The 16,605-nt window shown below is 38.6% G+C and overlaps 1 protein-coding gene across 2 annotated transcripts in view; it reads right to left on the reverse strand.

Moving 5' to 3' along the window:
• The window catches only part of PPARGC1A (PPARG coactivator 1 alpha), a 113,148-nt gene that overhangs the window by 37,638 nt on the left and 58,905 nt on the right, over positions 1-16,605 (reverse strand). For both annotated transcript variants that reach the window (XM_027774375.1, XM_006154929.3), the window contains exons 3-7: positions 10,082-10,276; positions 8,150-8,272; positions 7,061-7,274; positions 1,759-1,804; positions 1,576-1,649 (exon numbers count right to left, since the gene is read on the reverse strand). In XM_027774375.1, coding sequence (XP_027630176.1) covers positions 1,576-1,649; positions 1,759-1,804; positions 7,061-7,274; positions 8,150-8,272; positions 10,082-10,276 — 652 coding nt within the window. The remainder of the gene's footprint in view (positions 1-1,575; positions 1,650-1,758; positions 1,805-7,060; positions 7,275-8,149; positions 8,273-10,081; positions 10,277-16,605) is intronic.

Genomic DNA, 16,605 nt, shown 5'->3' on the forward strand with positions numbered 1-16,605 from the left:
GTATCTATGATATATAATTAATGTGGTTTGTGCAAAGAAAGGATGAATGGATCCCTAGTTAGCACACTTAGGCTCATGGTAAAAGTTTCTGTCTTCTACTAAAAATGAGATATAGGAATATGTATTTACAGTTTTTAGGCAAAAGTAAAATGACTAAACTGCACATGCTTGCATCAACTATTTATATAAACCCACTAACCACTAAGAACGTAAGAAAGCCTCTACTGCATATAATACCTTCACACACAAGTTACTTCTAATCATATATGTGAGCTTTACTTTAAGAAATGATAATATGTATGTCTATGCTTATAAGTGAATATTTGTATATTCAAAGATAAATGTATTGATGTGGACTCTACATATACATACCATAATACCATATAAATAAATAAATATATATATATATATATATATACACACACACACACACACACACATATACTGTATATTATACACACACACACATATGTATATAGCATGAAATTAACTACTCTACTGCTTGACCAAATCATGCAATCATGCAATAGACCTTGCATAAAGAGGTAATTTAGCAAACTCAAAGTGTGAAATTAAACTTAACGACAATGACCACAGTGCGTGTAGACACCATAGTTCTGGTTGAAAGCATCTTGTTTAACTCACTGTTCTTTTACCCTTATCTGCAATGGCCAGAGTTGAGGTATTTCTTGTTCAGACATCCTCAGATTCACTTTCTGGTGGGGTTCAAGGACCTAACCCTGAAGCATTTAGCGCAAAGGCACCATTTGCAACCAGTTCAGGAGATTGTCTAGAAACTCTGCTTAGTCCAAGTTTTCAAAGCTCTTTCCTCTTCAGTTTGTGAAGTATAGACTAGCTAAATGAACTCAGAAATCCAAAAGGCGGAAGACAATTGCTCTTGTAGAAAAAAATATAAGAACATTTTGTTTTGATGAATGGACATATATTCATTTTTCCCCTTTGCTGGAAAGGTATCAAAGTAGTGACATGTATATAGCCTTATGCTGCCAAGTATGATGGGAAATGAAATATTCCAAGAGAAGGACCGACAATTAGTAAACCTGATTTCAAACTGTTACTTCTCGATTTCCCACGCTATGATCTTGGGCAAGTTGTGTAACACCTGTGAACCTTATCTTCAAAATGAGCAAACTACCACCATCCACATGAGGTCATTGTAAATTAACTGGAAACACTTATATGCCTAGCACATTTATTGAGTGGGAACTCAAGAAATGTTCATTTCTTCTCTGACTCAGATTTTGATGTGTTAATCTGGAATAGGGTTATTTGATGATCCAAAGCAAAAATATACATCAGAAGGTCTGGCCCAGGTCTCACACACAATAGATGTCTTCTCTTTAAAAAATGTTTTTTTAATTAAAACTTTGTTAAAAAATAAGCGACTGACAATATGTACAGATAACTTATTATTTATCCAACTTTCTTTGTAGCCTTTGTTAATGTCCTTAATCACATAGAGACCGTATCGTATTATCTAATGTATATTAACACACACACACACATTTTACACACATTTACACACAACAGTTTCAAGGGAAATGTAGGGCTTACCTGCAGTTCCAGAGAGTTCCACACTTAAGGTTCGTTCAATAGTCTTGTTCTCAAATGGGGAACCCTTGGGGTCACTGGAAGATATGGCACATTTATAAAAACAAACTGAAATGGAGTTGCTGTAGCCAAATGTATTAGAACCCCCTTCCCTTTCTGAGAATGGTTACGTTTCTTAATACTTACTTTGGTGACTCTGGGGTCAGAGGAAGAGATAAAGTTGTTGGTTTGGCTAAAGGAGAAAAAAGAAACTAATTATGAAATATTGACTGTTTTTTTCCATTTATTTTTTTTCTACTACTGTCAAGTTAGAAATCCAGCGAAGAACTACTATGAGAGACAAAACTAAACAATCCCTGAATATTGGATCAGAGTCAGACAAAAGCCCACTATGCTAAAACAAATTCCAAACAACATTTGTATCAGTAAACTACTATTCAAAAACATATACAAAAAACAGAATTTTCCCAAAAGTGTACCATTCCTGTTAAGGATACAAAATTTTCATCATACCCTCAGAGAGAAATCATGCTTTCTGTTTTAATTTGGAATACGGTACACGGTTTGTTTAGACAGGAAAACGGCAGAGTAACTTCAAGGCGACAGATCGTTATGAATATTCAGTTGATTTTACTTCTAAAATGTATAATTTTATATCTAGCCCTGAGAAAAGGTCGTATCTACCAGGCCAAAGCTCAGGCAATAACCATTCCATTCACCGAAAATTAAATTGAGATGACTGCAAATTGTGAAAATTGACCTAGATGGTTTAAAAGGGGTTCAGATCCCCAAATGTGACAACCAACCGAAGTAAAACACTGTTTATCAGTTAGAGACCTACAGACTTGCAAAGAAAGCTCACCACTGCCTCTTATACTTTCCTGACTGCTACAGGAGGCATTCCTCAGTAGTTCAGGGTGGAGTAAAAAATCTTTTCACTCCAAAACGTCAGTTGCTTCTCCATGTAGTCTTGTATTTAGGGCAGAAGGAGGGGAAAGTTTGAGAACTGTATTTGAGATATACCTCCATTTATTGCATGTGTGTCTGCATTCATCTATGGAAATACAGATGTAGATCATGTCCATATTCTTATTACAATAAGACTTTCAAAAGCTCAAGAGGTAGTAATTTATACAATGGAAATCATAGCACTGGAAATAAGGGGTTTTAGAACAAACTTTCTTATTTTATGGATAATGAAAATGAAACGCAAAGATATTAACTGATATTTTTCAGGGCCATAACACGAGCTACTAGCAGATTTGGTCAACATTCTATTTCCTTTTTCTGGTTATCAAAAGAAATGGCATTCAAGAGACTTTAAAGTAAATTAATCAACTGCAGTAATTAAGGTCCCTATGAAATGTGAAAATACTATTTATTTATTTAGTCTGAAATTAGGTATACTTAGAAAGACAGCATCTACATATTTACTTCATAGGTTTAGATTTAGCTTTTAAACAATCAAATGGTATACCTGCTATCCAATGTGCATCCAGAAATAGTAGTCTCATGCTACCTTCTATAAATTAGGTGCTTGAGCTATTGGCCTTTACATATGTATTAATAAGTGAACTGAGTTTACATTAATTTATGAGTTATGTCAAGGCGAATGAACTTTTCAAAACAAACACACTTAGGAAGAAACTTTACCAAATAATAATAGGATAATTCATACAGGTTCTATAGGACATAGAATCTAATACGACCTAGGTGCCATGTGCCCATTGAACGTACACTGAAAATCAGTAAGGATTAGCTACTGGAAGTGCTCATAGGAAGACCTGTCCAAGATTTTGACAGCAGGGTATAGGTAAAACAATAGTAGAGGAGGAATCGGCAGTGGTCATATTTAATAGAACCAAAGGCAAACAGAAAATGGGAGCCATAGGAAGGTACATTGTTCTTCGGACAAGGGATTGATAACCAGAATATATAGGGAACTTGAGGAGCTCATCTATTAAAAAAAAAAAAAAAAAGAATAATCCAATTAAAAAAATGGGCAAATGAGCTGAATAGAAAACTCTCTGAGGAAGATTGATGAATGGCCAAAAGACATCTGAAAAAATATTCAGTCACGTGGTCAGAAGGGAAATGCAAATTAAAACCACAATGAGATGCCATTTAATTCCAGTTACAATGGCTAAGATCTAACAAAGAATGACAAGGGTTAGTGAGGCTGTGGTGAAAAGAGAACCCTCTTACACTGTTGGTGAGAATGAAATTCGTACAACCTCTATGGAAAAGAATATAGAGGTTTCTCAGAAATCTACAAATAGAACTTCCATATGACCCAGTAAGCCCACTCCAGAGTATTTACCGAAAGGATAGGAAAACAGTCAGATAAATAGTAGAAATTTTAAAAGAAAAAAAATATGTTTATTGCAGCATTGTTCTCAATTGCTAAGACATAGAATTGACATAAGTGTCCAAAAACTGATGACTGGGTTGTCAAGGACATGGAATCAACCTAAGTGTATGATGATTGAGTTGAAAAACTGTGGCACTCATACACTATGGAATATTACTCAGCCATAAGAAACGATGAGACCCTATCATCTGAGTCAAAGTAGATGAATATAGAAGACTTAACGTTGAAGGAAGTGAGTCAGACTTTGAAAGGTACACACTGTATATCCCCACTCAGTATGTAGCAAGTGTCTGCATTCTGTGGCAGAAATGGAAAGACCCAAAGATATGATAGTAGAGAGGATAGGTATAAATACCAGAGACTATAAGGAAGGGGAGTGAGTTGTAGAGGGTGGGCAGGAGGGGCAAAAGGAAGAAACATTTAACAGACAAAAGAATGTAAAGTTCTCATTGGAAAAACACAAACGTGTTCTGTAATTTTTGCTTTATAAAGACATATATAAAATAAATTAATAAGAATATACATATAAAAAGGAAGTAGTTCCCAAATGCATGCAGAACCTAATCTCTGAATAAACAACCCAGGCTCACAAACACCACCAGGAGGCCAGTGTTGAATAGGTTTCCTGGGGTTTAATTGACTCTGTCCCAATGAGTGTAGAAGAGAGACTGATAGAAACTTGGAGGACAGTAATGCATCTCGATTCATGCAGATCATGGCATTTCCGGATGTATACGTTAGCAAATGAATAAATAAATGAAGAAGCGGGATACAAACACAGGCTAAAGGTTAGACAAAAGGCCCAAGGAGATGGAAAGAACCCGACCTACAGTGTGACAGAGAACACACAGGAAAGTCAGGGAGAAAAAAATGACAACTCCTTAAGAAAGGTAAGCTCAGCAGGTCTTTCTAGCTCTTGTTTTTTAATTATTTATATATTTTATACTTTTTGATTTTGAAAAATAATCTCCGAAGTTGAGCTTTTACTAGCTATTAACAGACAGTCATGTTTCATTTCTTTCAGGCCTTTAATAACCACAGGATGGATGGATGGATTGATGGATTGATGGATTGATTGTCAACAGGCTTTGTTCTGAAATAAGCCTTTTATGACTTGCCACAGATATATACCAAAAAAAAAAAAAAAAAATCCTCCACATTCTAGGACCAGCAGATGGAGTAGAGGTTACGTTGCTGGACTCCCACATGGTCAACCACAGTTTGAGTCCTGAACTTGGTGGCTTGAAACTCACACCAAGTGCATGTGTGTGCATAGCTAAAATCCTATGAGGAGACTGGAGAAGAAGGGATTGCCCCATGACCATCCCACAGGGGGTGATTTCTCGCTTTCTGTCTCTCTTTCTGTCTCTCTTTCTGTCTCTCTCTCTGTCTCTCTTTCTGTCTCTCTTTCTGTCTCTGTCTCTCTTTCTGTCTCTCTCTCTGTCTCTCTTTCTGTCTCTCTTTCTGTCTCTGTCTCTCTTTCTCTGGCAAGCACCCATGCTCTATAACAAAAAAATTTGTTTTTAAAAAAAAAACAAAAACAAAAAAAACTCCACATAGAGTTGGTTGTGTCTACCAAATATTTCCTCTAGAGACCTATTTAATTCTTACTGCCATAATTTGTAAAAGTTTACAGTAATATTTAGTGGTGAGTGGATGCTAATTAAAAAAAAAAAACCTTCAAAATCCAAAAGAACCAATATTAAAACAAACAAAAATGCTTTAAAAGCTGTGCTGATGGGATGGGTTCTTTGATTATAGGGTTTCATCAGGTTTGTGACTTTAAATTCCGTTCTAGAAAAATGGATGCATGACCAGGAAAAGGTGAAGAGTAGCCCAGAATAGTCCCGTGAATTTTTCACACATTTGCTGGAGTGAGCCCAGTGGCTTCCCAATGGACCCTCAGCACCAGTGAGTTCCCACGGCACAGTGGTTTTGATTTAAAAACCGTTATAGCGCTCATAAGGGGGGACCCAGCAGAGCAACGAACCTGTAAGAGACTTTGGTGCGTTTAGTTAAATGTATTTCCCCAAAATGACAGAAAGGGATGGGTAGTGAATTGGAGATGTCCATTAAGACAAATTTAAATGAGAGACACTTTAAAATATTAAAGGACAGTTCTGAAACATTCTAGACTAGTGGTGAAGTAGAGAGGAGGGAGGAAAATTCAAAACACTGGGAAAGAAGATATATATTAAAACCAGCCGTACCAACAGCACACCTGTCTAAAATAATCATGGCTCAACGCAGGGATGAGGGATCTGCTTTGAAACTAGAAGACAAAGTTGAGAAAAGAGGAAAAAGAAGTAGATGTTGACTGTTATTTCCGAAGACGCCTACTTTCACTAGGAGGCCAGAGGCTGGTATATTTTAACGCAACAGTTCCTTTCAGTAAGATCTCTTGGGGCCCCTAAGACTGGAACATTTTGAGTGGGAGGAGTCAAAAAAAGAAAGTTTTCCCCAAACCCCTCTGATCTGCCTCAGAAATATTGGCCTCTCATAATAAATACGGGTAATGAAAAAAATCAACCCAGATGTTTAGTTTTAATCAAGGCAGTATCTTTTTTAATGGAAAGGAAAAAATTAATTAAAAATAATTCCAAATCCATATGTACACAATAAAATCTGTAAGCAGAGTGCATGGTCTTCAAAAAAAAAAAAAGAAAGAAAAAGAATACACTTGATAACCAAAGGAGGCAGCATAAATACTATTTACTACTTCTTAAGATACATACAGCAAATCTATAATGCCTCATTTTTCCCATTACTGGAAAAGAAAAAAGAATAATAAAAGCATGTTAATGTTGATGAATTGGTTAGCCCAGCTGGCACATAAGGTCAATTAACTCAGCAATCTAGAGATGTATGCAAACTTCGGGTGATGTTGCAATTGCTGCCTCCCCCATCCCCCAGCCAGCCAGCATTTCAGGCATCTCTTGGTGACTTCTGGTAGGCTGTGTCCAACACTTGTCCAAGGAAGAATTCCCCCCCCCCAACCCCATAATAAAGCGATGAATTCTCTTTGCACAGAGAGCCTGGCACAGAGGGGGAGCACAAAGCTCGTGATTGGCGAACCTTGTGCGCCCTCCCGGGAGCTCACTTCCATCCCCAGCCTACCTTGTAAGTGTTGCTGCTGCGACTGCTGCGACTGCGTGTGGGACTTCTTTTTGGAAGTGCATTTGTCTCTGCTGCTGTTCCTGTTCTCTGTGGGCTTGGTGTGAGGAGGGTCATCGTTTGTGGTCAGATACTTGAGAAGCTCAGAGCAGGGACGTCTTTGTGGCTTTTGCTGTTGACAAATGCTCTTCGCTTTATTGCTCCATGAATTCTCAGTCTTAAAAACAAGGCATAAAGAAAGCTAAAATTAGTGAACTGAACCTTATCAGAATGGATATAGGTTTTCTGAAGAGATGAGATTTTCAATGAAGTGTTCAGTCTAAGTGTACTCGATCTATGAGCTGTGAATAATTGTTTGCAGAACAAGGAAAGAAAATTACATTTAAAATTCCTAAATGACATTTATGCTGCTTTTTATTTCATTTCTCCTACATTTCAATGTTCCTACTCAGCAACATGTAACTAACAAGACCCTCCAGCGCCTTTACTGTGAATAAAAAAACGTAAGCCGGTTTAAACCTTAATTTGCCTCTGATTGCCGAAGCCCAGTATTCACAACTCTCTTAAGTACCCCTTAACGCTCCGTTTTCACTCACAGTGAATGGCAACACAAACATTGTTTAATACAGCCGCTAACCGAATTATGTCATTGCCAGCATTCCATCCAATTAATGGCAGAGATAGATCTTTTGCGGTGATTCCAAAAGCCATCTTTCTCAGGTTAGACAGCTGGCAAAACAGCAATCTCGCATCCTAAAATCACTCCTAGATAATACCAGCCCATCAGCAAATTTTATGGTAGTCCACACCGCTGGATGTATTAATAATACAGTGGGCAAGAAAGAACAGATGGTGGTCCTTCCCCTCCAACCATGAAAGACGGAAAACGTAAATGGTCTTCCTCGTTGCAAGTAGCTCAGAGGCTGCTGGTGGAAACCGGTTTTATAATCCATGTCCCCACTGGGAAGCAGCTGTAGGGTCCACGCTGAATGAATGCATAGAAACTTAGGTTTGTTTCACAACTTCCAGCCAAAACAACCTTGATTGCTCCCTCCCTCCACCGCCCCCACAGTAAAATGTTTACATTTGTACCTTAACAACTGCAGGGTTTGTTCGGATTCTGTGGTTGTGGTTTGCATGGTTCTGGGTACTGAGACCACTGCATTCATTGTAACTTAGCTGAGTATTGGCCGGTGCCAGTAAGAGCTTCTTAAGCTAGAAATGTATCAGGGAGGGTAAAAAGTGAGAAACGTTATGCACCTTTGAGGCATTAGAATGAGTTATTGAAACTTTAAACTTCAAATTAATTAATTAAAAGGATTCATTCTATCGCTAATTATGTCACACCTTAGCACAAGGGTGCTAAAAAAAATCCATATTTCTTCAAAAGTATGAAAATGCTTGGCACTGCACTACCAACTCTAAAAGAAATTTCCTGTTCCTACATGCAAGACTTAATATTGCCTACCTTCATTTTTTAAATAAAATAAAGCAAAATGATCTTCCTAAAATGATTTCTAAATTGCTACAAAGTGAGAAAATCTGACTTGCTAAAATGAGGACTTGGGAGAGGGAGAAAATAGATAGACGTTTTGTCCTCACAAGCCCAAATAAATCTAGCGGCAATACATGATTCACTGATGCTTCGAACCATAGTTCACAACCAAGTTTACAAATGTAAAACTCTCGAAGAATGTTCGGGATAAAAGAGGGGTCATCACTGATTGTAGAGAGGAAAAAGATTTGGGAATACAGTGCTGGCCTGGGCCTGAGCGGTGGATTTCAACACAGGTGTTGTACTGTCTCTTGACATGGTTCTGACTTTGACTGGATAGCCCTGAAGGAACTCCCTGTTCTGACTCGCAATACGTCTCTGAATCAACACCTCCTCTGATAGGAATGAAATGTGTAGAGAAAAACCATCCGGCATCAGTGAGGAACAGTCAGAGCACTTGACAGCAAGGCCAATGACATTGACCAACGGAGGACCCGGGGAGTGAAAGAGTAACAATAACTGAGGAGATGCTGGCCTCCAAACCAGGAATCTCAAAATGCAAAGGCATGTAAGTAGGGTCTCCGTATGTCTCTGGGAGTTCTTTTTAGTATTTAAAAACTTAGAGAGAGGAGAGCAACGCCCTCGAACCGGCGTGCCAAAGCACATCACTAGAGTTTGGGGGATGGCCTTCCGTAATTTACGCTGCATGCTCTCATATCAGATTTATGGCAAATGACAAATGGCTACCCTAGATGAGAAGGTAAACTGTGTCTCAGAACTAATAAAATTCTGGCCAAGCACTGCCTTGAAGAGAAAATTCACTCTTCATTGCCAACAAATTCACTCTTCATGGCCTACCATAAATTTAAGTAACTTAGGTTGCAAATGTGCTATTATTTTTCAATCTTCATAAAAAATATAGATCCAAAGTCTTGAAATACTGCATTCCCCTTGATCTAGCAACTCTATTTCTATAATTGTATGCATAGGAATAAAAATGGAGCTGTGTCAATTAGTCTACCATTCATAATCGTGTGAAATAGAAGGGAAAAAAAATCCAGGTACGAAGAACTGGTTAATATATTGGAACTTCTCCATACAATACTACATAACCATTAGGAAATATGCATATATTTAAAATTTTACCAGCATGTCATGAGGTATCTTAAATCAGAAGATTTCACTCGTTTTTATATTAGAGGCTATTTACCACTTCAGGTAAATTTTTAGTCTCCTCTCTTTTAGTAATGTACATTTTTGAAGTTTTTACCAGGAACATAAATAATAGTAAGAAATAAAAGTACACAAGCACAAATAGCAAGAGATGGTTAAAAAGTACACGAAACGCCCTGTATCAGCAATGCTTTCGAACGGAGAGTCACAGAATTTGCAACCTCAAGTGCGTGCGGGCCTTGTTTCAGCATCAATCTGAATTAAAAACCCAAACGTTACTGTTACCACATCATACCCATGCAGCGGGTAGCCAGAGGCAACTCCAATTCCTGTTAAACAGTAGGAAAGGTTCTTACTAGGGACGGCTCTTCTGCCTCCTGAGGTGGAGGGGTGCCGTCAGGCATGGAGGAAGGACTAGCCTCATTGTCAGTGGTCACGTCTCCATCTGTCAGCGCATCAAATGAGGGCAATCCGTCTTCATCCACAGGGAGACTGTCCAGTGTCTCTGTGAGGACTGCTAGCAAGTTTGCCTCATTCTCTTCATCTATCTTCTGCAAAAACAGAAAAAAGAAAGAAAAACAGAAAATGTGAGAGAGTTAGGATTGGGAGGTAGGTAACACTATTAATTAGCAGAGGCTGAACATGTTTAACTGAACGAGTAAACTGAAGGTAAAATCTTCGAAGCCCACTCCAGATCACAAAGACCCTGCCATCCCCAGATTCCAAATTCACTTTTTTTTTTTCTTTTTTTTGGGGGGGGGGAAGGTTTTTGCTATAGGGTGCGTGTGCTCACCAGAAAGACAGAGAGCAACAGAGAGACAGACAGCGAGAAATCACCCACTAGGGGATGGCTACGCAGTAATCCCTTCTCCTCCATTCTCCTTTTGGGATCTTGGGCACACACGCACATGTGCCTGGCGTGAGTTTAAGCCACCGGGTCTGAGACTCAAACCGCAGTTGACTACATGGGAGTCCAGGGACATAGCCGTTATGCCAACTGTTAGTCTCCCAAATTCACTTTTGGTCTGAATGACATGATCACTGAATATCCCTCCTGTACCAGTCTCAGTCAACCTGTCCATTGCAGCAACTGTAGCATTGTTAAACGTTGGTGCTTAATACTTTGGATGTGATTCTGTCTTGTTCAGGTCCTCATTTTTCACGTGCTTATATTTTCTTGCCATAACTAAAAGAGATTTAAAGAACCTCAGGGCCTGAAAGAATTTAAACTACATCTATTTCACCTTCAGGTATGGCATTTAAATCTGAATACAACACGCCCCACAAAATGTTTAGATAACCATCTGTTTAACCACCACCAGAAATCAAAACTATACCAAGAGAAACTATACACTTCCATAGTTTCCATTATAATCTTGTCACTGAACACTGCAAAATCATTTATTTCTCCCCCTGACATTTCTCCCAACTTCAGTCATAAATCTCTAACAGCCGACTGGACATTTCTGCCATATAATAGTTCCCTCATCTCCAAACCCATACTTTGGACCTTTCATGACAAAAGGGCCATGTCTCTTGACTTCTTGATAGTATTTCTGCAGACTTCCACTTGGAACTACCTTGAGTCCTCTTTAGTCAGCTCCTGGAATTTTTGTAATGTCTCTCAGATGCATTCATTTATTACGGCCAGAGGGACTCACCATTCTAATGCAGTGTTATTTTGAATGGGAGTCCTGAAAGTGTCTGAGGGGGTTTCAGAAGGTATGTGGAGTCCCACCTGCTATGGCACAGTGGTAAGGCTAGCACCCTCCAGTGCTGAAAGTCTTACAAAGACCGTGGTGGGGACCCTAGATTGGCCAGAAAAACTCACCACATTCACGCAGGTGCCCAGTGTCCTGAGGAGCTGGAGGGCTAGAGAAGGAGGACTGTGGTGTGATAAGACACGACCAACTCCACTTTCTCTCTCTCTCTCTCTCTCTCTCTCTCATGCACATCAAGTTCCTTTAAAGGAAAGTTTCATAGAAAAGTGGAATTAAAGTACAAGGGTTATTTTTTAAAATGTAAAATCCGTGCATAATTTTTCACAAGATAACATATTCCATGAACCACCGAAGACCTAATTTGCTTTCCCACCTTCCAGACTAATGCCCACCCACACACTCAAGGAAGATTGATCTTCAATCCCTTTTTTCATAAAGATTTTTGAACATTTACCCTGGGCCAGGGCCACACTAGGTATAGTTACAAAGATAAACAAAACAGAACTCTGCCTTTCTGAGAACCCTTCAATGGAAGCGAAGAGACTGTAGGCAAGTTGTTATCAGAGATAATATTTACTTCAGGACTCTACAAAATCTCTCCAGGACGCCCCAGCTGGAGCTTCTGTGACCTTTTAATGGGGCAGTGTGCTGTCCTCTGAGCGACTGGGTGACTGGTCCCAGTGCTGGGCCTGCAGTAGAGTCAGTCAATGATCGCTTGCTAAGTAATTTATCAATTTGTATTTATTGTCAACAGTATATGCTCTATACGTAATTTTCCTTTCCTTCTTCTAGCACTTCACATTGTTTATCCAATTTGACCTGCTTCAGAAGCCTTTTTTTTTTTCAAGTTCTGTACGCTATGACATTAACAACATGGGCTCAATTATCCCACACAGATTCTATTATGAAATGCACCTAAGCCACTGCCATCCAACGGAGCCAGCAGTGCCCGCTTTTCTTTCTCTCTAACATTGAACTCCAGTTAATTGACCTGACAAAATTACAAGAATCACAGAATAAGACAGCTAATCAGAAAATCAAATTGTATTACTAGAGAAATTAGGCAGGCCGTGATCACGTCTGCATTCTATTTTCACATAGAAATTGTTTTCCCTCATTGCTGGTCAGTCTCTACCCAGGAGTAAAACTGGAGACACCTTTCTTGTATGGATTCCAGAGGCATCTGTACTCACAGTGGGCTTCCCGGGGCACTTTTGACATTAGCATAATACACCTACCATGTGCCCCTGGATTTGAGATCATGTGTCAAGGAGTTTGGTCGCAATGTGGTGTGACAACCATATGAGGTTAAGGACTCGAATGCAGGATTTAAATTCTAATCATAAGAGTTGAACTGTTGACTTCAAAATGGTACCACTTCCTTCTTTAAACTAATTCATTAACATCCAAATCACACAATTCAGTAACCAAAGTTTACTGAATACACTTTGGTTCCACTTCTTTTGGGCCCTGTCCATCATGTTATCTTAATAATAAAGGGACTGAAATGGTTTACTTTTTTTGTTGTTGTTGAGGATCATAACTTAAATCCGAAGATTCCTATTGTCCCCATGTCCCTTTGTTAGATTCCTCCATGTGCCAAAATCCAAATTCAGGTTATTAAACTGTTCTCAACAAAGGTATATCTAAATAAAATATATTTTGCTTTCAATGATCTTAAAATGATAATACTTACACTACTATAAATATCTCCACATTAGTTAATAACCTTTGAAAATATCTGAAATGTACACACTGACACATACAAACACATCCAGTAAATTGGACATCTTTTTTTCCAGGTATCCTATTTTTCAAAAAAAGCTTATTTCACTGCAGTTCAAAAATAGCTCAAGGAAAGTCATTAAGAATGTTTACTAATAAATGAGTAATTTTGTTTACTGTGATTTAAATTTTGTGTTTGGCTTTGCAGCAATACTACAAGCCGCTATTTGCTTTCAGTCCCGTAATACAATAGCGCCTTAGCTCCATCCCCAGTGTAAACAAACTGATAATTCCAATCAAGTCGAAATGACAAAGAACACTTAAATTAACTAGTTTTCTCCAATTTCTTTAATAAGTCTGGGTGAATGAATACCAAACACAATGGCAGAGATACTGGAGCTTGATAATGTCATAATTAATTTACAAGATCTGATTAAGCCACAAACTATTTAATTCTCTCCACTAGAACTATAAGGGGAGGGGAGGTTGATGGTGTGGTATGGTGTGGTGTGTATATGTGTTAGGACATGTAACAGGGAGGGCTAGTAGTCAGCCAGTATGCACCATTAGGCCTGGAATCATTATTTAGAGTTAGTGACTATTAAAACTGATTATTAAATATTTTTTATTACCATCCTTGTACTTGAGTAATTCAGAAAAGTAGCCAAGATTATTCACTTTAGTAAAGTTCCTTTTGAATTAAAGGAAGAAAAATATTTATTATTTCAAATTTTCTGTATTTTCTTTAATCATAAAATGCTGGGAAGAAAATTTGGTATTTACTGAGGACACTTTTATATTGAAGCTCAACAAATACCCGAATATAGAGTTGAGCGGTCACTGCCCACCACGATAGCAATTTCAATTAGTGTAGTATGAGTCTGAACAATCAAACACCCCAGAGAAGGCAATGGATATGACAAAGAGGACTCTGTTAAACAATTAATGTCACTTTCCATTATTGCTTTGGTCCCAATTTACAGAGCAAATAAATCAAAGTCGTTGCGGATGAAGCACACTGGCCTACTAGCACATGTCTGTTCACAGGTGACAGGGAATGGAAACACATTAGTCAGTAAAATGACATTGCAAGATAACCTTTCATTAACTGGACTGATACTGTTTTCTCAGTGTTTGAAATAACTATTTTATAAAAATATACTTCTAAGCTCCATCTAAGCTTAAAAAAAAGAAAGAAAGAATAAACAAAAAAGGAAATAAAGGAAGAAAAGCAGAGAAGCAAGAAAGAAAGAGCAGACCAGCAGCTGGGTTGTGGTGCACAGCTACACACACCAGCTGGAGGAAGAGCTGGCAGCACAGGGAGGCGAAGGCAGAAAACAGGCCAACAGGCATTTCCACGGCCGAGCTCTGTGGCGATCGAGCAGCATTTCCCATGGTGGGTTTCAACCTTGGGTTCTCCTTACGCAATGCAATTCTGCTGCTATTCTTCCGACCTAAATAAATGTCGATGTGACTGTAACACTTCATTCTCTAAGGGGCTCTCCAGGAAAAAAGAAAGCACATCAACAAAACTCACTCAAGGTGTAGAGAATTTGCAGTGACAGATGATACTCAGGCATGTATACTCACAATCTGAATTTCAGAATCTGCAACAATTCCTAAGTGATGCCGTGCTAGGAAGAGATGATAGTGTAGAACAATAAACACAATTAGAAGGGTTCGTTATTTCTTCTTGGGACTGCTGGGTCCCTATAAGACTTGCACAAAGTCTGACATCATTCAAAAGGCATAGTTGAAAGAAGTAGAGAGTATATCCCTTCCAGAGTCTGGGGTCACCTCAAGACCGAAATCCTGGATCCCGTCTATCATAGCTGGGCCTATGTGAGCAATTGACAATAGAATCTTCCAACTAGTTAGACACGGTGGGGCAGCTAGTATATTCAACTCATCCAACTACACATAGAGGGGAAATAAATCCACTAAATTAAGGAGGAGATAAGGGACCCTGAGATGCTAACCAACACCTGAAGGGAGAAACACGGGGTGAGAACAGCATGTGGTATCCCAAAGATTTTCAAATGCAGACTGGTATGGAAGGACCATGCCCTGCTTATGCCAGTAATTTTTCCCGTGTCTTATGGAATTGCAATTACACTCTGTGTCCCCAGATTCTCACACTCGCTTGATCTCTGTTTGATAAAAATAGTTTAATAGCCATTTAATCACAGCTTCATTATCTTAGCTCTCTTAATGCGAATTAGGCCAGGAGAACTCTTACTTCCTCATTATTCAAATCATCAATAAGAAGGAAACAGTGGGGTCTTCTTATCATTCATTAATCAGTTTCAGTATCTTAGGTACTGTTTACTCAGAGATCAGTATATCTGTATAAGAGGTCGCTTAACTGCTTGGAACCTCTTTTTTTCTTTTTTCTACACAAAATTTCAAGTTATTATGTGCCTAATTCCTATTATGGGAGTCTTTTTTGCACTCATAATTAACAGAAAGAAAAAGAGTTGATAAAGGCTTGAGAATTCTTCAAGAAGGTGCTCCTAAACTTTTCCAGTGTACTTGCCCATCAATTCGAATACCCACATTGAATTTCTTTCTTTGAGCACGAGCTACCACTGACTCTCAGCACTGGGCCAGCTTCCCCGAATACCCAGCATGCTCTGGGCTTCCTCCTTGCCCTATCCTGCTGATTTGGAAACAGCTAATGAAGACAAAATTAACTCCTACTTTAAGTGAGGCCTAATTAGGGAAGGGAAATCTGCTAGAGTAACATCTGGTAATGTATTCTGAAGCCAAATATAAATGACATTTTTGGATTATCCACTCTTTTGAATTATTTGTTCCACTAGACCCCACCAGGAGTTCGAATAACTAAATGGCGAGGTGACTTTTACAATAGATTCAGGACTTCAAGTAAGAAACACAATCGATCATCTGTGTCCTTTTCCTGATTTTCATACAGAAAGCTCTGTATTTCGGTTTCACACACAAATTAGCAAAACATGTTGGCATGTGTTGATCTTGCTTTTGATGCATAAAGTTTGATCCAAGAATTGCAAGAAGTTGAATTTAAAATGAAAAAGAAAAGGAAAGAAAAACCCTCAGCTTTCCAAAATGGAATTAAAAAATAATACTCTCGACTAGACCACTGAAATTGATTTTGAGGGTTTTGGCTTTGTTTTCTTTAAACCATTATAATCAGGGCAGACACTACTTCACTAATTAGTTATCGTACATATCCTGAGTCTTTGCTGAAGAGGCTGTTAAATATTTTGAACACCCAACTTCAAACAGTTCTCCTTTCCCCTCTCTTCTCCTTTCCTGAAATGCTCGAAAGCCCACTGTGGTTTTTCTTTCTCCTCTTACACCTCATGGTGGTCACCAACAGCCGATCTGTCTACCTTCTCAAATCCACAACAGAAAATGGACAGAATCCCCCCATGGCACTATTTACCGGTTTC

This window comes from Tupaia chinensis, unplaced genomic scaffold (genome assembly GCF_000334495.1).
Source record: "Tupaia chinensis unplaced genomic scaffold, TupChi_1.0 Scaffold000426_1, whole genome shotgun sequence".
NCBI classification, from domain to species: domain Eukaryota; kingdom Metazoa; phylum Chordata; class Mammalia; order Scandentia; family Tupaiidae; genus Tupaia; species Tupaia belangeri.